General features: G+C 42.5%; 1 protein-coding gene across 2 annotated transcripts in view; it reads right to left on the bottom strand.

The window, feature by feature from the left end:
• The window catches only part of tafa5a (TAFA chemokine like family member 5a), a 111720-nt gene that overhangs the window by 52352 nt on the left and 37450 nt on the right, over positions 1-21918 (bottom strand). Inside the window, exon 1 of one of the 2 annotated variants that reach the window (XM_010886985.4) lies at positions 18237-19243. The exons of the other annotated variant lie outside the window; for it this stretch is intronic. Coding sequence (XP_010885287.1) covers positions 18237-18327 — 91 coding nt within the window. The 5' untranslated portion in view covers positions 18328-19243. Of the gene's footprint in view, positions 1-18236; positions 19244-21918 lie in introns of those variants that run through there. 2 annotated transcript variants of the gene reach the window in all.

Raw genomic sequence — 21918 nt, 5'->3', positions numbered from 1 at the left:
GAATCCCCGAAACGTTCTCGAGACAACTCTCGTCGCAAGCCCTCGCATCATAAAAAGCAAAGATTCTGCCTGTCCAATCTGTTTCGGGGAAGCATGGCTGTTTGAGCTGCGAAGCGCCTCGTTGGCTATTGGACTGACTCCAGCTAGGAGGGGATTTCATTTCTGTACCCTCTCTCCCTGCGCTTCCTTCTCGAAAATATGAGAATGTGTTTGGGCATACAAATACAAACACAACTTGAAAGGTGATTCTTAACGTAGATCAACCAGATCAAACTTCCTTCCTAATTGTAATCATACAGTTGATATTTTGCCATGCAGACTTTAGTTTACAGTATGCAGTAGTGACTAAATGCTGTCCTTTAACAGAGTAGATGGCATCTATTTATTTTATGGATCTTAGAAAGGGATTCCTGAGCTTGTTTTATCATACAAAGCTGTGTGTCAGTTGTGAAGATGAGATGTTTGTGTTCTACAGTATTATAAAGATAGATGGGGGAATAGAGACAGGCAGTTTAATATCCAGGGACTTTTTAGTTTTTGTAAAACAGCTAACATGGGATCATCCTGAAACTTTCTCTGTAAAGTCAACTTCCATCAAGGTTTTACAGAACCTTCAACAGGTTTCTCTATTTTCAGAGTATACTTTTTTAAACAGCATGTAAAAGTTGTTTGATCAATATACCACATTGTACTCTGCATTTCTTTTGAAATGGCTATCCATGTTTTTCAAATAAACCAATAGACATTAAAATGTTCAGTCTCCGTGTAAATTTAGTGTCATGTTGGAGAAATAATGCATATACAAACCATTATGAATTAAGCATTCATAATGGTTTGTATATGCATTATTTCTCCAACATGACACTATATAAAAGTTAACTGTTGGGGGGAAATAAACCAGAAATAACCACACAGAGACTCATAAACACACAGACACTAGTACACATACAGTTTCAAAGGACAGTTCACACAGATCTCAACATTTTAATATCTGTTTAACACAATTTCAGCTCTGTGTAAAAAATACTTCTAAATTATAATGCTGTGCTGTTATGCATCTACCAGGATTATGTTTTCTTTGCATGAACATTACTTTCTCAGTCTTCAGGGAGTCTGTGATGAGTCCAAAGACCACATTTAGACTGAATCTGTCTAAGTCTGGGAGAATAAGATTATCATTGTTATTATAAACAACAGTGTTAAATAAGAGTCCCTGATTTGTTAAGATATCAAAGCCAAACTTAAAATGGTTCATCATTATGTTTGATTCATGTCAAAGATGTCCAAGATGGAGGTAAATCAATCCTGACTGACCTTTTAGGTAACTCTTTAGATCAGCACAAACTACATGCAAATTGGTGCACTTTTTTTTCTCATGTTACTCATGACCTCTAGTTTCTCTTTGTCATATTAGAAAAAAAATTAACAATATGCTTGATTTTCTTTCACCAAAACAAAAGAACTCTGTGTTTTGAAAGGAATTCTGTGATCCTCTAATGAATGAGTTTGTTGCAGGCAAGTATGTTTTTTAATAACCATGATATCCTTTTTTCCCCAAATTTGACCTTGAAGTAACTTGCATATGGAGAATGCTTGTTTTCCCATGAGGGGCAACCTTTTTCCCTGTGTTAGTGTTTCAGAATAATTCATTATTGTAATACCAGCATGCTGGCTTGGAACAATGAAATGAATGATCATCAATTAAAATGCCGGGATGAAATGGAAAACAAATTACACTGAATTATACACCAAAACTATACAAACGAAATAGACACACACAAACACACACACACACACACACAAAGCATCACTGCAATTAAGCACATTTTAAAATCCCTCAGGATTCCCAACAGGGACAGCAACACTATCGCCTTAAACACCACTGTTATTTCACAGGTTGAACTCCATCTGAAACTAAACACCATTTCTCAGGCCTACAGGGATGGGGGGGGTGGTGGGGGGGTGGAGTGGCCACCCATAGATAGGCAATGTATTTGTAGCATCTAAGATCTACAATCATGCACCTAGTCAGGGGGTGTGTGTGCGCGCGCACGAGTGCGCGTGTGAGTGTGTGTGTGAGTGAGTGAGTGAGTGAGTGAGTGAGAGCAGTGCTGGTCCATGACTCCTTTCATTGAGGGTTGATCAGCATTCAGCAGGAGGACTCTGGGACTGCAGTGATTGAATGCAGACTACAAACCAGCCTCCCTTTAATCTCGCTCTCCCATTCAGCTGGCCCCTCGCTGCTCTCCGCGGCTCAGCTGTATGATAAAGAACACTCACATCCTCCCTCCATCTCTGCCCCGTGGCCAGCCGCTCGTTTGGTAGGTCAGAGGAACAATCTCTCTATCGCTCTCTCTCCTCAGACTCCAGTTCACTTGATCTGTCTTCGGGTCAGTTTGTCGATCAGTCTGCACGTCTCTCCATCCCGCCCTCCCTCTCGTTTCTGCGGATTGGTCTCTCTTCCTCTCGTAACACACCGAAGGACGTTCAGATATCTCCTCGAAAAATGTGCAGAGGTGACACACCTTAAGGGCCCACAGGCTGAAGACTATATTAATTTGTCTCAATATTTATTAATTATACTAGCGACTGCACAGATAACACATGCCCATCCCATGTCTATAATAATGCAACGTTTTTTGGAAGATGCGAGTTATAGTGGCGTCCGTGACCCTTGTTCTCGACATCTCTTTAATAACCTGCTGGCAGTCAGTTCATCACCCAGCCAGCTAATCCTCTCGCTGTCTCCCTGCCTGCCATTCTCTTCCCCAGAATAACAATGAGCTTCCCTCCACAAAGCCTAATCATCCCAGTGACAGGTTTGACAAGTGACTGAATGACATCCAACAACACGCACACACACACACTTACGCCGTGAAACTCAGCTCATCTCCACACCGAAGAGGATTGTTCGCTGACTTCAATTGAACGGCGCCAAACTTCCTCTGTGCGTCACCAAATTAGACTTTTTGTCTCTGCACTGTCTGCAACGTCCTATCAGTGTTTCGGGAAATGGCATCGGTTGAAAGGCGAGAAGAGGAGGATTTTTGCTTCTCTATCCGCTGGGGTTTTATAGATGAGTAGTAATTATGAGAGAGATGGATGGCTAGCTGAGGGAATGTGAGGTGAGGTGACAGAGAGATAGACAGTTATGTTATTCAGACAGGGAAATAGGCACAGATATCGTGTCATCGGCAGTTGGCAACTATAGTCATGAAATGAAAATGGCGTGCACATGAAAACTGACAAACGCACAAAGCAGATTCAATGAAATATGGCCTAATCTGAAGCCCATTGAATAACATTACAATTTGCAGTCCATTACTAAATAATTATCTAAATTAGGTTTGTCACCAAAAGCTGGGCTGGAACCATAACCTGCCACCTAAAGTATAGAGCTTTCTTACACCAGCGTTGGTCATAAATTAGGCTAGTGTCTTCTATTCGAGGTACAGAAATGGGCCATTTTTCTGGGTTGAGCCTGACGAGCCTCAGGTAATTAGGGACCCCCCCCCCCGTTGGTTTGTCCCCAGAGACAGTGTGTGAGCATGCACACGTGTCTGTGTTGTGTACCTGTGGGGGCTGTCACTCACACAATCCCCCCCACTGATTTGTCACTTTGACAGGCATTTGACTGACAACCCCACCCTCTATCTCCTGGAGAGCCACACCTGGGGGTTCAATCTACATACAGCCCTCTGTGTCTTGGATAGGGAATGATTTAGCTCAAAATAAAAAAAAATGTAAAGAAGAGTGCTACCTCTTTTTTCACTGTTATGACTGAAAAGCAAGTTGGCCAGACATTTCAAATATGGGGGAGTGTTTGTCCTGTTCCATTTGCTCATGCATATTTAGCTTCCACATAATGAATATGCATTAGTTCAGTGAAGTACTGTGAGATTTACGAGTTTAGCAAGGAAAACGATTATAAAGTAGCAGAAAAACATCACAAATGGCAGCCTATTCCTTACAAAGTGCACAAACGTTCACCAGACGACAGACCTCTGGTCAGAAGTACTGAACTACTGGGGGAATATGGTACCATTTGGGGAGCAAACAGGAGAGATGAAACCAACTCACAGGCATGAAGAACACAGACGCTTTGAAAAATTTAAACCAGGTGGTAGTTTTAGGTGGTAGTTTCAGCCAGCATTACCTTAGTTGCACTGTGTGTTTATCAGGATGAACAATGCAATAACTCAAATAAAAAATATGACATTTACAGATATATTGCTCATAGTCATAAATGGCAAGGAATTAAATCTATGCAAACGACAAACACAGGCTTACTGAGCTTTGCCATACTGTATATCATTCAATATCCTATTGACTTTTAAAGTGGTTGAATGGAATAAGCAGTAGAGCACAAACATGGCAACAGACGACCGTGACAACCTTGTTGTAATTTCGTGACTGGGTGTATTAGTAACATTTCCCGGGAGCTACAGTATGCCCTCTCCAACTCACCTCTACTGTGGATGTGTGTGGGGGATCCAAGTCTAACAATGCACAAATATAGTCAAACCTGACAAATAGTGCACACAAGTTTTTTTTGCCCGTTCCCGCTTGTGCTAAGAATTTGTTTTTTTTCAGCCAAGGGGTGATGTTTATGGTAACAACTGGGGTTAGTGTTAGTATTGAGGTCCCTTTCAGGTTATTAGATGTTAGGTTTAGGTGAGGTAAGGTAAGGTGTTAGATTAAGGCTAAGGTGAAGATGAGGGTTAGAATTATGATTAGTGTTAGGTTTATGGTTAGGGAATAAGGAACATGGATTTCTTGTTTTCTCATCCCCACAAGGACAGAAAATAAAGTGTGCGTGTAATAACACAGCTCATCTGCTGCTAAAACACACACACATATGGCCACCATGTGCTTCAGAGGGTTCAGCGAGTTGGACAGCAGGGGTGCAAGAGAATAATCAACAATGTTGAAAATATTCACCTCTGGGAGCCATAGAGCTGACATGTTTTGGAAAGGCCACACTCCCTGCTGCCTTCTCTGTATTAAAAAACGTATTCTTCAGTCTCACCACAAGTGTACTCTCCAAACTCCTGCCATTCCAGAGCGCTTTGTCTCTATAATAAATCCGTATGCCATTACAGTTCATTTCAACATTGTGGCTAATCCTTTTTCATTTCCTTATGATATTGATGAGCTCTACCGGACTATACCATTCTAACTATAACTGTACTGCGATGGTTTTAAGCTTGTTCACGTCAGGGATCGACAAATATTAGAACATATGATAGAAAATCTACACATTTGCAAACTATCAGTTAGGTTCCTGAAAGCAGCTCAATACTAGTTGCCATGCTGCCGCTCTACACATTTTGCCACGGCTGACGCCATGTCCCTGTGCTTTCTGATCAGGGCTGGTAAGTTTTGATCAGTAACACAGCCCTGACCACCAGTGGTGTACACAGTGAGAAATCCCAGGGCAGAGGAGTTATGGGTGGACTGAAAGATTGATTAAGATCACACTAAACATACTCTCTGCTCTGTAGCTACAACAGAACCAAAATGACATTTTGCTAAAAATTAATTCACTCCACTCCATTCTTCTGAATGAATTCCACGGTACGCATACTCTACGGTCCTCTAATCCTCAGAATAAAATTGTACCATACTGTATTGTATTGTATCTCTAGTCTTATTCAGTTTTAAAAAACATTTACTGCTTAAATCTAGTCCACACTCATGGCATTTTCTGTTGTGACCATAAGATAGAAACCCTGGTGACTATAAGGCATTTCAAATTTCTGATGTCTTACAGGCATTTGTCGTGTTTTGATTGCTGTTTTACACAAACGCAAGAAATTCTCTCCTCTGTCTCGTTGACATTTACCAGTGATTTCTTCTCTTGGTTTTTGATTGGTTCCAAGCTAGTGTCTGGCGACAAGCGACAAGCAATTCAACAAGAAGAAATGCTAAGCGTTTGATGCTATCCGGGGGTGGTCATCCAAAAACAGCATGAGGTGAGTTAGTGATCGCAGGTAAGAGGAACACCAAGTGGTCGCGAGGTCTACAACTGCTGCAGTGTTCCACGGCCTTAAAAGACAGCTAGGTTTTAGCAAAATGAATAAAAATGACGCTGCATCACTGTAAGTAACTTTTTGTTTTTGCTGTGCTATGTTCTACAGTATTGTATTGCACTGTACTCTGCAGTGCTTAACATCCTCAATTGTGGTGTTCGTATGTGTGAAACAGCCTTATTGTGCTGCGTTGTACGTACCTTACTGCACTCTTACTGTACTGTAATTTGTTGTATTGTTCTGTACAGTATTGTATTGTACTGTACTGTATTTTGCCGTTCTGTACTGTACTCTACTGTGCTTTATAGTTCTGTACGGTGTTTTACTGTATTAGGCTGTACTGTGCTGTAGTACTGTACTGGATGTTGCTGTGCCGTGTTCTATTCTACCGTAGTGTATGCTGTGTTCAACTTCTTAACGGTCACAGCCTGATTCCATTCACCTGTGTGGTCTTGTTTTCTTCCCCCACCAGTTGTCACCCATTGCCCCATGATTCCTTGTGCATTTAACCTGTGTTCTCTGTTTGTTCTTATGCTATACGTTACCTTTACATTGCCTGTACGTTACCTTTACATTGCTCAACTAAACTTGACCTGTGCTTCAAACTCATGCCTTCTGAGTCTGCATTTGTGCCTTTTGTCTCGAGACGTGGATGATTGGTTTTGGTTTGATCTGGTCCAAATCCTATGTGAATGTAAGACGTGACACACACAAAGCTACTACAGCACATCAAAAAGATGATATTCCAATCGCCAGTGTGGCCACTTGACGGTCAACTTCTTAAATAAACATTTCCCTGACAGGCAAGGTTCAGAAATAAAGAAATACTGAAAGGGGGAGAAAAGAAAGACAAAAAACAACTAGACGGTCTCCTGGCTGTCAGTGGTGAAGGTGATAACACATGTTGCAGTGTGGGATTTCTATGTGACTCACATCCCCATTCTTCTCCCAGCTGGGATTCAAGGGCCCCTTATTGTCCTGATGAAAATGGACTGTGAGTGCAAAATGTAAAGCTGACACAATAGAAGGTCTCCTGGCGTTCAACCTTCCCCAGTTGTCCCGTGTCACGTTGCTCCTCCACACATTCCACTGACTTCCACTCGAAGACCACTTCTACAACCAAACCCTTGTGCTTCCCTACAGAGCGGTGAGGGGAACTGCCCCTCCCAGCCACCAGACTCGAACTCCGCAACCCCACACAGGCACTTCCTTCCTCCAATGTGTCTTTTTTTCCTTTCCTGCACTTCAGATTATTTTACTTTCACTGGGTAAAATATACTCACTTATTGTGTCGTCGGCCCACCTACCTGTCTTAAGATGAATGCGTTAACTGCATGTCCCTATGGATGAAAGAGTCTACTAAATTAATAAAGGGAAAATTTGTATGTATATGTGTGTGTGTGTTCGAATGCATGACTGCGTGCCTGCATGTGCGTATCTTTATGCTAGTCTGCATGTAGGTGTGTGTGTGTGTGTGGACGACGTATGTGAATGACTATACAGTAGTAATAAAGCTAGAAGCTGCCATTAGGCTTAGACAGCCAATCAAGTGTAATGGGGGTGATGTACTCACTACTGGCCCAGTGTTAAATTATACATTATTCATTCTTCTCAACAGCACCGCTAATATCAGCCACTACAAACCCCACGTTCCAAGTGGCACGCTAGCGCCCATACACTGTCCTGCTTACAGACATAGGGAAAAGGGTTCCACTTAGACCCTAGCTATTACTGGATGACAGTCCACATCAATATACACTAGATGACGAAGACCCACGCTAATGTACACTTCAGGTCCTTACATTAAACATTAGCTGAGCTGTGCCGTGCCGGAATGCCGGTCGGATGTTCGAAATGACACCTTAATTCCCGGATCGGAGATGGTGAACTATACGGGAGGTGGGCTGGCGTTGGTGACTTTTCGTTATGTTTGCTAAATGGTATTAGGGAATGATCAAGGAGCTCATGAATAGGCTTTAAAAAGACAGGACCGAGGCGGCAGGGAGAGTTCAAATTAGAGAGTAAATTCTCTCTCTCTCTCTCCGCTGTCTTCACTCTTGCAGTGTGGCGATTGCTTGCCAGTGGTGAGATATTGGATCAGAGTAATTGGTATTCTCGGCACATCACAGCCAATGCAGAACCTGTTATGAGAATAGGAGAGGAAACACACTTATCTGTATTTCCACAGTTCTCTCTGCAATGCTAGTCAAGCTAGCTGCTCCTCTTCCCTGCCCCACGCAGGGCTCTGCTGTCAGTGCTCATTATGGAAGGCTGCCCTGCTCTGCCTGGTGCCGCTGCCCACCCTTTTAGCCTTTCAGAGCTCACCCGCCCTATCCACACACACTCACCTGCCCCCAAACTGTTCCACACCACCAGCCTTACATCATCCTCATCACCTGTCCCCAACAACCCCCCTCCCCCTCCACACACACACACACACACACACACACACACACACACACACACACACAAACAAAATCATTCTTATTACACTGACACCCACATACAAAGATAAAGAAGGCTGTAAATACACACACTCTCTCTATCAAATAGACACAGATGGAGACTGAAATAGGTTTAGGACACACACACACACAATAAAAGACACAGTAACATGTCCACTAGACACAACACACTCACACATTGCATCTCATTAAAACTTTGTGGTACTGCATGGATGTGGTCTGTCAGGAAACATCAATGTCTCTTCCCCTAGCTCTCAAACAGATCTTGGCCATAGCATATCACTTGTGTTCAGACAACAGGGGCTTTAAAAGCAGACCTAATCTTTATTAACTGGCCTCCTGCATTTTGATTGTTTTCATGACATGATAATATATGTTTTGCTTCAACAATTTTTCTACTTCCCTTTTTCCTTCATGATATTATTCTTGTATGATGACAAGCCCATTACAAATGTAATCTCTTATTATTATTATTATTCTAATACCTTTTTCTTATAAGGACAAGTCACCATGGCAACTGTCCAAAAATGGTTTATTTCAGGAACCAGTAGCAGAATAGAACACCAGCTACAACCTGTTTCTCTCGCACTCTTACAGTAAATCCCCTCTCTCTCTTTGCACTCTTCGTTTCCTCCATGATTTTTTTCTATTTCATTTCCAGGCATTTCAAAGCTTTAGGAGGGACGAGGGGGAAGAGAGCGATTCTTTGTTTAAAGAGCGGCGGGCCAGATTCAAACCCTCACTGCGCCGGCACACGACGATGGCAGAGGCCAACGGACCAACCTAGGCTAACCTCCCGTCCTGTCTCAGTTCGTCGGTCCCCTCTCCTCTGAGTCGTCGGCTGTCTGTGGCCAGTCAGTTTAGTCATTAGCTACCACTGCTCTACTCAACAGTCCACTGGCTCTCACAAGCAGCAGGTCGGTCCATCAGGTTTTTTTCAGTTGAGCGGTTGGTTATCTGTACTGATGGGAGAGTAGGGACCAGACAAAGCAGTGAACCCATGTGTAACCATTTGTGCCAATTATTTCATTAGACTCTGACAGATTCCCTTCCCTCTACTGGCAGCAGGCAAGGCAAGCAGCAACCTCTCGCCTTCTCGCACTGCATGCTGGAGTGAACCACAATGGCTATAAGTCCATCAATTAATGAGGCAATTTGCTCAAGTGGTTACACCTGGGCTGAACACTTTGTGTTGCTCTGCTTGCCGATCACAAGCTATTAGGGTGAGGGAGGGCGGCTTATGCTGCTTTTGCTGTCTCATCAGGCCTTCCTATTTATGTCAGTGTGTGTGTGTGTGTGTGTGTGTGTGTGTGTGTGTGTGGGAAGGGCGTGGATGTTTTGGTGGGTGTGGTGGTGGTGGTGGTGGGGTGGGGGGTGGTTTACTGCCAGAACCGCCTGCCTTCTGGTCTGTCTGAGTGTCTGTCCATCAGTCTGTCCATCTTCCAGTCAGTCTGTGTCTGTCCTTTACTGGCTGTTTTCACGGGTATGACTGCGCCCGCTGCTGACACACAGCAACTAGAAGCAGATGTCTTTTTATCCTGTCCAAATTTTCTGACTTCCTGAATCTTTGATGACACTCCTTCAGAGACCTCAGTCTCTACCAGTCAGAGTCATGTAGGAGAAACAGTCGCCATGTGCTTCGCATTGCGTCACGAATCCAGTGGATACGGGAGAAGAAAAAAACAAATCTTTGGTGAGTCTTCACAAACAGATTATGCTGCAATGTAGTCAAAGCATTTGTGCAGAGAGGTTTATTGTGCTATGGAAAATAATGAGATGTTACATCCAGTATGCTAACTAGAGAAAAGCAATGCAGAGCATTGTGGACATGGTCTGTCAACACGGGTAGATTCTAACATGGCTATTTCCTCTCTCTGTCACAGTCTTTTATGAAGTGCAAGCCTTGTGCAGATTCATTAATTTCACATTTTGGTTATTGTGAGTCTATTTAATAATTGATTGCATTTGAGATTATTTAGTGCATGTGTCTGTGTATGTGTGCGCGTGCGTGTGCTGTGCACGAAAATCTCTGCTTACTTGTATGTGTGCTTGCGTGCGTGTGTGGCCTGAATAGAGGTTATTCTGAGCTAGAGATGAAAACGGACACACAGGGTAGGTGAAGGTGTGTTTACCGACTGACCCCTCTGCAGTGAGCTGTGCTGGGGCTCGGCAATAATGCATGCTTGAAGTAAGCCACTATGACAGGACCTACGCGCAAATGTTTCCCTTTTCGGTTTGATTTAAGCAAGGGCATTCTTCCGCCTGCATCCAAGCAGCCTATTTTTCTCATCTCACTTGGTGTGATATTATCCCTGGGCTTGTGGAGAAACACAAGGTATAATTTATTGTCTGTTCAGCAAGGCAAATGTGCAAAGCCGGCATATTTCATTTGCTGTACAAATATCATTATTAAAAAATGAAGTTCTACCTTTTTTTCTCCCGGGTCTCTTTCTTTTGCGCGTGTTCACGCTTGCTGGGTGGCACGGTGGTCTCAAAGTCGGATTCGAGTCCTCTGTGGGATTGTATTAAACGTTTGTATCCTTTGATAGGAGCCGTCTGAGTTTTAAATCAATGTTGTGGGCCTTTTTCTGTTACGCCGAAAAAGACGGGCTGGTGCAGAATCCGCCGTCCTGCCAATGCCTACCAAATAGAATCTACATTCACACTTGTGATATGAAATATGCTCGGCCCAGTCTTGGTCTCCTTCACGGGTGCGTGTGTGCGTGTGCCTTTGTGTGCAGCCCGACGACATCTGGACCACAACACCTGCAGGTGTTACACGACTCTAAATGCTAGCAGTAGTCTGTCTTCAAGTGGCAGCTAAGAAAAGGTTCCCGTATTTACGAGTCTGTTTTAACAAGCCCAATCTGTCTATTAATTAAGTTGTTCGGTCCATATGGGCTGAATGATGATTAAGCTGGAGCCGACTTGCTTTTCTGTGTGCCCTGACAGGGCTGTGAGGACTACCGTACCTCTATATGTAGCCATGCCTGTAACCATAAATGTAGCCGTGAACTGACATCCAACAAATGACTGCGTCTGAGGGTGGGGGGGGGGGGGTTAATTGGGCAGCCTGCCAGGTGTGGGGGTGTAGTGTCAGAGTATAATGCACTAATACAGTCGTGAATACGCTTCCATGCTGTAAGCCAGCACTGAACTCATATTCCCGTGTATGATCTTGAAACCAAACACCTGGTCGAGCACTTGATAGGTGCAATCCTAGAGGCACTACAAACCCAATGTGAAAGGATCAAATTACACGGGACATCATAATTACGCTGATGACACTCTGGCTGTGGTCCATTTTCAGTTTTATATTTTTTTTTTATTCCAGCAGCAGATGAAGGGGTTAAACAAGTTAACTTCAATCACTGTATTATGATTTGGGCGGCTTAGTTGCATAATCACCCGGCCTGACCATTCGCCTGACGGCCATAATGAAATTACTTGATAGGTGAATATGTATTTCGAATCGTTATGGTTTTCCCTCCATTGTCTTTATGTCAGGGTGAAATTGATCTTAGCATGCAATCTATTCAACTAACACAAAGCTAAGGGAAAATGACATTGAATGGGTTAAGATATTCTTTGTGTCATTTCAAAATGTTCTTATTTCCCTCAACAGGAAATAAAAAGTGGAGGATCACTGGAGGCTAGGAGGAGGAGGGAAGGTGACAGTAATGAGATGGAGCTTGTTTTGCCACGAAAATAATGATTTTTCTAAAATGACTTAAGACACTATTTGACAGGCTAGACAACAACAATACATCTTAGACAACAACGACAAAATAATCTTTGGGCTTCTGCACAGAACTCAAGTGTGGCTAACTTGTGTTTTTACTTCTTTTTTTCCAGGAAAAGAACAACCCATACTATTCTGTCCATAAACCGGTCTGGCACTGTTGGCAGCGACATGGACATGATCTAAGAGACGCCTTTCTAGCCACAGCCTAGGTACATCTTTCTAAACTATGTTTGCATATAATAAAAATGTTATGGCATTCTTATTTTAGTTCCATCGAATACATAAAGCAAGTGACATTTTTAATTCTAAATGGAACCTTTTTGTACTTAGACATTGGCTGGCCATTTAAAACAAAGTCTACTAAAGTCTACTGTTATTTCTACTAATAGAATTGTTTTTATTAATTCGGGTGGAGTATAGACTTCAAACAGCCTTTAGACGGATTGTTCCACAAACAAATCACACATAAGCCAGCATGTCAGTAAAAGTGCAATTGGACAGTATATTGCTGTGAGGTTCTAATCCAACAACAGGAGTACTTTGACTAGCGTACAATAATATCATCTATAATTTATAACAACTGAATCAGGCTCGGAATATGCATTTCAATCATCAAACGTTGACAACCTACATTTTATTGTAAGAGCAGGATCCACTGCAGTTGGTTAAGAATGATTGACTGGTGTCTGGAGCACACACAAGTACGCATGGACGCACACACACATTCTGAAGTGGGCTGGAATGGTTCCGCACCCCACTGCCTTCCAATTGGTTGGTTTTCTGCCGCGTCAACAATCCATACTGAACATGAGTCAACACATTCCGTGCGCGTGTATGTGTGTCAACGTGTGTGCATCCATGTGACTGTTTGTGCCCCAGAAACCACTGTGCGTGTGCTTTCATGCATACTACCGTTTGTGTGCGTGTGTGTGTGCGCGCGGGCGCGCGTGTGTGTGTTTGTACCTGCGTGTTCCGCGTATGTTCTCCATCCTCAGCCGACAGGAGATGAAGACATATATTTCCGCTACACTATCACTGATGATTTAGGTTATTTAGGAGGAACAAACAGTGGCCTCCTTTTTAAATGCTAATGATTGACATGTTGCCGATGCAGCAGAGAGAGAAGGATCACAGCCTGGTTGCCGCCCCTGGAGGAAAGCGCTGACCTGACCAGATCCTCCTCCCACTGCCTGACAGTCCATTAGACAAACGGCCCTCCAGGTCTCTAACCAGGACCCAGGCTGCGTGGGGAGGGGGGGCCTCGTTGCCCCTCAACACTGATCCGAGGTGTAGATGTGTTCAGGCACACACTGATTCAGGTTAAGGTTGAGGATTTGCTCAGGGATAAGATGCCACTAATGTAGCTATGTGATGCATGTGAGGGCTATGTGTTATTCCCTAGGGACAGACAGACAGACCCCATGATGAGGGAGCAAAGGGCAAAGCACAACACACTTTTCTGATAAAACCCAATCCTATGTCTAACCCCATAACCGCACAGGCAGCTTTCATTAGTCTCAGCCATTTCCAGCACAGGCATTTTACTATCCCTGGGACCCAACAAACAACAATCAATACAACCCTAAGGAAATATGGTGCAAGAGATGCTGCGGGTTACAAGAACAGAACCGTCCCAGGCTGTTTTCTCTGAATTGTGGCAAAATAAAAATACCACAATAAATCTGTATTTTCAATTATGTATGATGCTTATGACCTGGTTTTTCACAAATTCCATGGTTTATTGTTGTATCGTTATCATTGGGAATTTCAGATAGCAATCCCTTTGAGATCCTTCTATTCAACCGCTAATCCTTGATTTAGGGTTCCACTCACCTATAAATGTAGTATAGATGGCCCTGTAACAGAAAAAGGGATTTACGCATACAGTACAATAACCATGAGATCCTATTGGCATCTGTGTGTGCGCGTGTGAGCGTGTGTCTGTGTGTATTACTGACATGCTAAACGCAGGTATTTTCTTAATGTCATGTTAGCCCTAAGCAATTCAGTGCTCAAGGGAAAATCAGCCAAAGCCCTCCTTATCGTCTCTTTCTGTAGGTTTAAGCATCCTTGTGAGGTAGAGCAACAGTGGTGAATAAAACTGCCATCAATGTTTGTAATTCACACAACCAGCGTTACCACGGCAATTACACAACAGCGCACCAACACTAACAGTAATTATGCAATCTAGGGCTCACACAGACAAACAAACCTTCCAGAGGGTGACATTCCTCTGACACACCAGGCGGTCAAACATTTGCATCTCAACTGTACAGCATGTGGCTTCAGATATCAATGGAAAGTTGGAGGAATTATTCATAATATACTTGGTAATATACAATGGTAATAGCACCATACATCTAACCTGGTTCCTTATATGACCGTCCACCTGGTTCCCCATATCACCATACATCTAACCTGGTTCCTTATATCACCATCCATCTGGTTCCCCATATCACCATACATCTAACCTGGTTCCTTATATCACCATCCATCTGGTTCCCCATATCACCATACATCTAACCTGGTTCCTTATATCACCATCCATCTGGTTCCCCATATCACTATACATCTAATCTGGTTACTTATAGCACCATCCATCTGGTTCCCCATATCACCATACATCTAACCTGGTTCCTTATATGACCATCCATCTGGTTCCCCATATCACCATACATCTAACCTGGTTCCTTATATGACCATCCATCTGGTTCTCCATATCACCGTACATCTAACCTGGTTCCTTATATCACCATCCATCTGGTTCCCCAGTATCACCATACATCTAATCTGCTTCCTTATATCACCATCCATCTGGTTCCCCAATATCACCATACATCTAACCTGGTTGCTTATATCACCATCCATCAGGTTCCCCCGATCACCATACATCTAACCTGGCTCCTTATAGCAGCATCCATCTGGTCCCCCAGTATCACCATACATAATACCTGGTTCCTTATAGCAACATCCATCTGATTCCCCAATATCACCATACATCTAACCTGGTTCCTTATAGCAACATCCATCTGATTTCCCATATCACCATACATCTAACCTGGTTTCTTATATCACCATGCATCTGGTTCCCCATATCACCATACATCTAACCTGGCTCCTTATAGCACCATACATCAATACTGGCCCCCCATTTGCTCCATATTTATAACCTGGCCCTCCTCTCTATGTCACCACAGTGCATATACGGACAAACCATTTCTCTTTCCTGGCATTGCAACCTTGTTCCTGCCACACCACACCAGTGCCTTTTGAATCCCCAGAACAGAGGTCCCACTGTTGGTATAGGCTTCATTTTCTCATTGGTGGTCTGCAACAACAGTCTTGGTAAAATGTATGTATTGAGCGACAAGCCAAGGCAGTGAACTCGTCAATCCAAAACATAAAATGACAGTCAAAAATGAGACTAGAAATTGTTCCAATATGCTCCATAGAAAATGTGCACAAATGTGCACCGAGTCACGCTATCTACATGGATTTGTGGGTTAAATGAAGGATAACTCAGTCATCTGTCACAGGAAAATAATAATGTGACATTCCCAATTACTCCTCCCCTCATCCCTCAGCTCATCCCTCAACTCATCTGATGCAGTCTCCTATTATGCTAGATGCATCCTCACGGTTCCCTGCTCAAAATGCCAGCAACCTTATGCTTGCCTACCCAAGATACCCTTTCCTGACACCCTGTGGCTATCTCAAGAGTGTCCGACGTGCTGATATTTGTTACCTTGTATTTACATTGAAATGTCAGGTTGCTGTCACTGGCAACAAAATGACTATGTCTCTCAGACAGCCCCCACCATGCAGTATGATAATGAGATATACGGTGTGATTCCTCATGTCATCTAGCAATGAACTACTGCCTGTCTGTATACACGGCTACTGTAACTATCAGTCATGCTGTGAAAGTTAAATTAATTATTCACTTATTTCATTTAGGAAGGATTTGTTTCTCCATTAGTAAACATCTCATACACAAAGATGGCAGAAATGTGGAATTTTGACAGACTGTTTTAAGGGAGTATTAAGAAGTAGTAGCTGTATGAGCAAATTGATGTACTTCCGTACTGTGAAAGCCTTTTTGTTACTATAGCCCTGATAAATTGTCTTTGATGCAGATGCCGATATTTTCAGTTGATTATATCAGCAGCATGTCTTTTACAAAATGTTTGACCTTGGTTATTCTAACAGCACAAAATGAACATGGTCCCAGTTTCCATTATATGGCTCCTGCCTTACATAGATCTCAATGAAAAATAACCCCACAGTGCATACTTCCCATTGTATAGCACTGATTTAATACATCTAACAAAAATGAAAACAATTAAGAAGACATAACAATCATGTTTGCTAGCCAATTTGCTCTTTTTGTACTGTAGAAAGGCAGTGAATGATATTCACAAAATGCTGTTATTTAACATGAAACAATTTGGCCTTGCCCACAATAAAAAAAAAAAATAATAATAATAATTGACCAGGAAGCACAAGCTGTACTGTGTATGTACAAAGCACATGGCATGATTTACCATCCTCTAAGTATTGTGGAGCCTAGTGCATTCCCCTTTTAGAGAATGGCATGACCCTGGCCAATCACGCTTTACATGCAGTGGAGTGGATGTGGATTAACTGGTCTGTAGTTAGAGATTAGCAGTGTCCTGACCTCGACTTGGTTGGCAAGAATCGGACAGGAAATGTATTTCTCACTTGGCACAAAAGGACTTCCCATTCCACCATGTGGCACAAATTTATCGTGGAGAGAGACCATTCGTTACCAGCTGACCTGCCTTTTCACTGACAGTGGCAGGCAGCAGAGAGAGGAGAGGCCAGGAGAGAAGGAGCCTTGCCACTTCTGAGCTTTTTACCCCAGCAGAAAGGCATGAACCGGCTGCCTGCCACACACCCACACACACAAAAACAATGCTCGTTTGCCCCTAGCCTCATGCCAGTCATGAGGGGGGAGAAAGGCATGGCAGTTTGTGCTTAGGAGATCTATTTAAAGCTTTAGCAATGTGAAATCTTTCATGTGTTGGATTTAAACGCCATAGGTTTTGAGATACCGTTACCAGGTTTATACCAGCCTAATTATGTAATTAAATTACCATTTGTTTCTACTTTAATGAGACAAATAATGAGTTAGAACTGAATACAATCATAAAAGCTACCTACAGTATTTTAAGGTGTCAGAACTAACTGATGGCGCCTATAAATACATTTCCCTTATGCTAATTCTGCATTTAAGCACAAATATATCTGAAAAGTATTTTGGAAAGAAGTGTCATATTTAAAGCAGTCAAAACGGCTCTTAGATGTATTAACGACATTGATGCAGCCCAAAACTAACAACCATAATAAAGCAGTAGAGAGGGCACGAGATCTGTAGCTATAATAACATTTAGTTGCATTGTATCCAGGGGCTGTGGCACGCGGTACAAAAAATAAAATCATAGCCGGCTAATAGAAGGAAATAATAAGGGTTTGACCTCAGCGTTACCCTAAAGCTAGACTCTAGTGCCACCTATTGAAGAACACTACTGTAAATCACATTATATATTTAAAAGGGATGCCACACATAAATAAGTTACAGTATGTAGGTATAATCGTGTGCTACTTCTAGTGCATAGAATAAAATGTATCCAACAATAAATATAATAAAACTGGCTCATGGGCTCATTAACTTGGTAATAATAATAGATAAGAAAACATTGCTGGTGGTAAATTCGATCCAGGAATGATTCATATTCAGCGAATAAATAGATATTCGTATTATCATATTGTATATTGCGGCTTTGGGGTAAAATACAGCAGGTTGACGCGAAGGCAATGATTACGCACGAGCGCAAAAGACGCATTCCGGCGAGGCTCTCATGTAATTTAATATATGACGGACATTGAATGAGCTACACTACATAAAGGTGACGTGAAAACATTTGTAACATGTTTGTTACATGAAAATATCTCAACATAATCGGCTGTTACCTTCTTTGAGCAAGCGTGAGTGGATGAGAAGAATAACAAAACAACAGATTGCCGCTCCCGCTAAAGCCCACGCAACTCTGATAAGCTGCATCCTGGCTGGCGAGTGGCAACAGCTCGATTCAAACACCCGGGGAGAGTAGCCAGCAGTCTTCAGAGAGACACACAGTCTCCCATTCTGCTCCAACGCAGCGCAATGCTTCTCCGAAGAAAGGACTCAAAATGAACACAGCAGGTGTGGAATAAGAAGATTCCCCGTAGTCCGTTTTGGATATAAACGGGGCGAATGAAAAACAGTGATTCCGTTAAGATAATCAGTTAAATATCAGAGAAACAGATCTGATCCCGCCCGTGGAAATGACTCAGTGCTGTTAAAAATTGAAGTGTGGGGTTCCTCAGTATAAAACGGGGCCGTTAAACCCCCATCGTTTGAAGTGCTGGCATTCCCACGACAATTTCTCCTCCGCGCATTCGTGGCTTGGCCACGACAGGCTCACCATCAGCTTTCTTTCTCCGCTACCTCTCTCCGACTGCTGAGCGCTGAAACTGTAATTCGATGACCTGATCACTCTCATCCGGTGCATGTTCCACAACACTCCCGTGGAGGATACGCTACCATGTCGCTATGCACCAGGGCTAAATCCTTTTAGTTTGAGACAGATGGCTTCCTTGCCATTTTACGCACGGATATAGCTTAGATCACCAACCACGAATTAGTTCCGTGGATACCGTCAACTGTCGTCTCGTCTAGTTGTGCCTGTAGATCATAAAATATTCTCGTGGCTTGAGTTGGAAGCGATACGCTCCGACCTGTGGGGCTTTCTCGGAAAATAAACCATAAACGAAATACGCAATAGACCCTCCGCGATGTTTAGGTTTCTGTATCAATCAGATAATCTAATAGAGATTTCGATAAAGTTGTCCGTTAGGGATGATAACGATGATCACGATCTTCGCGCTCTGTGCTAGTTTTTCGGGCTTGCCCCTTCACAGCGGCTGATAACTGACTACAGACGCGACTTTCTGTCTCCCTGCTCTGCTCTCTCGGTGGATTACGTCACAACTAACTCCCCCCAAAATATGTTTCCTCAGGCGACTTCACAGAAGAGTGTGAGATGAGCATGGAGAGGCTTGAGCAGCAGTGTCCTGTTGGCCGATTAAAATACTGCATTGATTTTTATTAACTCGCTCATTACAACTCGTATTCTCCAGTTGGAGAACTACAGTTGTGATGCCTTAGGACATATCCAATGGATTTCCAAAGTGTTTTTTCGGTCTTTCCATTCCTAAGTAGCCTATGGCCTACAGCACCCGACTGTGCCAGTAGCTCCATATAAAATATATTGAACAACCAGATATGTAGACTCAAGCTATAAACAATTTAGTGAATTCCTAGACATCTCGGCTATTGAATTTAAAGCTGAACAGAACAGAAATGTTGTACTATATACAAATACCGAAATAATGTTATAGATCAAGCCAATTTTAATGCAATATTCGACAAAGCAGTGTCTCAATCTCAGTTTTAAAGCCATTGTCTGGCCAATTCCCATGTTCTGTTCTATTAATATAGACAGGATGTAAACCAGAGACACAGCTGATACAAACTGAGGTTCAATTTAATCCAGATTAACTTCCATTTTTGCCTTTGTAAAGTGGTTCTGCACCTAGTTCATGGTCTGGTGGAGGAGTGTGTAAGGGGTGGGTGTTAACGCGTCCATGTTTGATGCCACCTCTGCAGACAAGAGGAGAGGGAGTAATTGATGTGGGGGGGGGGGGGGGTCTCCCCCCATTTTCATGCTGTGATACATCAATCAGTGGGACAGCAATTAGTGGAGACCTGTCCACGTGTGTGTGTGTGTGTGTGTGTGTGTGCACGCGCACATGTTCGACAGTGGTGGGGAGGGCTGTGGTCTATGTGGTCTATGTGGTCTATGGTGAATGTGGAATGAATCAACTAATTTATTAAGTATTACCCAAACTAACTCACAAGCCTAAACAATAATAATAAACAATTTGAAGAATCGTATGTTTTTAACCCTGCATAAGCACTTAGGTGCCACGCAGCAAATATCCGTGAACTGCACTGAAGCCTCAAGCAAACATACTATGCCTATTCTAAGTGCAGTAGTTAAAAATTCAAATTTTCTATGGCCAAAACATGGGTTTCTGTAGAGCTGCAGGCTATTGCAGTGGTCTACAATACTTCTAAGCTACATAGCCAGGTCTGTATAGCAAATACCTGAGTATAGGTAGTCCTGTAGTTTCAGCAGTATCCCTCCCGTCTCTTGTATTTCATCTGATTTTGTTCTGTTCACCATATTATTATACTTTGACCCGACTTGTTCTCCCCAATTTTGTGATATCTAATTTGTGATTAAGTCTGTACTTCATCCCAGCAACCTCCAGTGGACTCGGGACAGTCGATGTCAAGATATGTTGTCCAATCAACCAGGTAGTCTCAACTGGAATCCGTATGCATCGAAAGGTACACACAATCTGGCCGTACACCTTTGATTGAACTCAGAGGTGCTAATTTACAAGCATGGCTAATCCGGGGAGCAGGATTCAGACCTTGTTCTAACAATGATTCAGCTGACTGCAAGGAAAATACACTACAACTATATCATCAGCCCCCTGTCTTGTTCATTTCTGTTTGTCGGTTTGGTGCCAAATCAAAGCAATTGGCAATAAAATACACATAACTAAAAGCAACAGAATGTGTATATTCACTTCACTCCCTACATGGGCAATTTGTTTAAAAGGAAGCTTAAGCGTATGTTAAGCCTTTTTTTAATTTAGTGAAAGAAGAAAAAAAGAAAAAAAGGGGGAAAAGCTGATGTTCATTTAATATACTGTCCAATTGTATGTGTCTAACTCAAAGTTAAGTCAACTACATTATTATTACTTTCCTTGATTCAGAGGAGCAGTTTGATTAGCTGATACAGAAATAAGAGTTACATTTGTGTGAGCCAAAAAAAAAAATGAAATAGAGAAAAACAGTCGGTGCCAAGGTTTGTGTGATGAAAATAATTTCAAAGCACTGTTCGAGAGCTCCACTGAAACCAAGACATTCCAAATGAAATATACAGTAGGCCTACTCAAAAAGGCTCTCCAAGGGTTTTCTTTTTGGCAGACGAAATGCATACTGTATATGCTCGTAACAGACAATAGAAAAATATTCTTGCATTCAGCTAAGATATGCTTTCAGCTATGACATAGTGTTGGGTGGTCCTCAACAATGTATGAGGTTTGACAAATGATGATATCTCCTCACCTCTGGCAGCACTAAGAGTGTAAGCACTAACTGTAAGTATAACTTGGAGTCTAGGTCACTGAGCTATATAATGACGTCCTACTTTACAGCTTAATCAGGACTCTGTGATAACAGTGGTATTTACACTCCTTCTAGTCTATTAATCGCCCAGCAATTAACCCAATCTGAGGAAAACCAACAGCTATAATCAGAAGTTCAACCTGAAAATACACCTGCGTCTCTTATTTTAGTTCAGTTTAAAGGTGCAATATTTTGAAATTGCCAAACAAATGAAAACAATAACAACACCAATTAATTAAGAAATAATTTCAACAACACTGGGACAAAGGCAATTAGAAATGTAGATTATATTTAGATGAGTGTTTGACAACCACTGGTCACACATTTTACTGTTAGGATTGCAGACTC

This window comes from Esox lucius, chromosome 23, assembly GCF_011004845.1.
Source record: "Esox lucius isolate fEsoLuc1 chromosome 23, fEsoLuc1.pri, whole genome shotgun sequence".
Taxonomy (NCBI): domain Eukaryota; kingdom Metazoa; phylum Chordata; class Actinopteri; order Esociformes; family Esocidae; genus Esox; species Esox lucius.
Note: the sequence above shows the minus strand (reverse complement) of the source record. Positions and strands in the feature narration are given on the sequence as shown.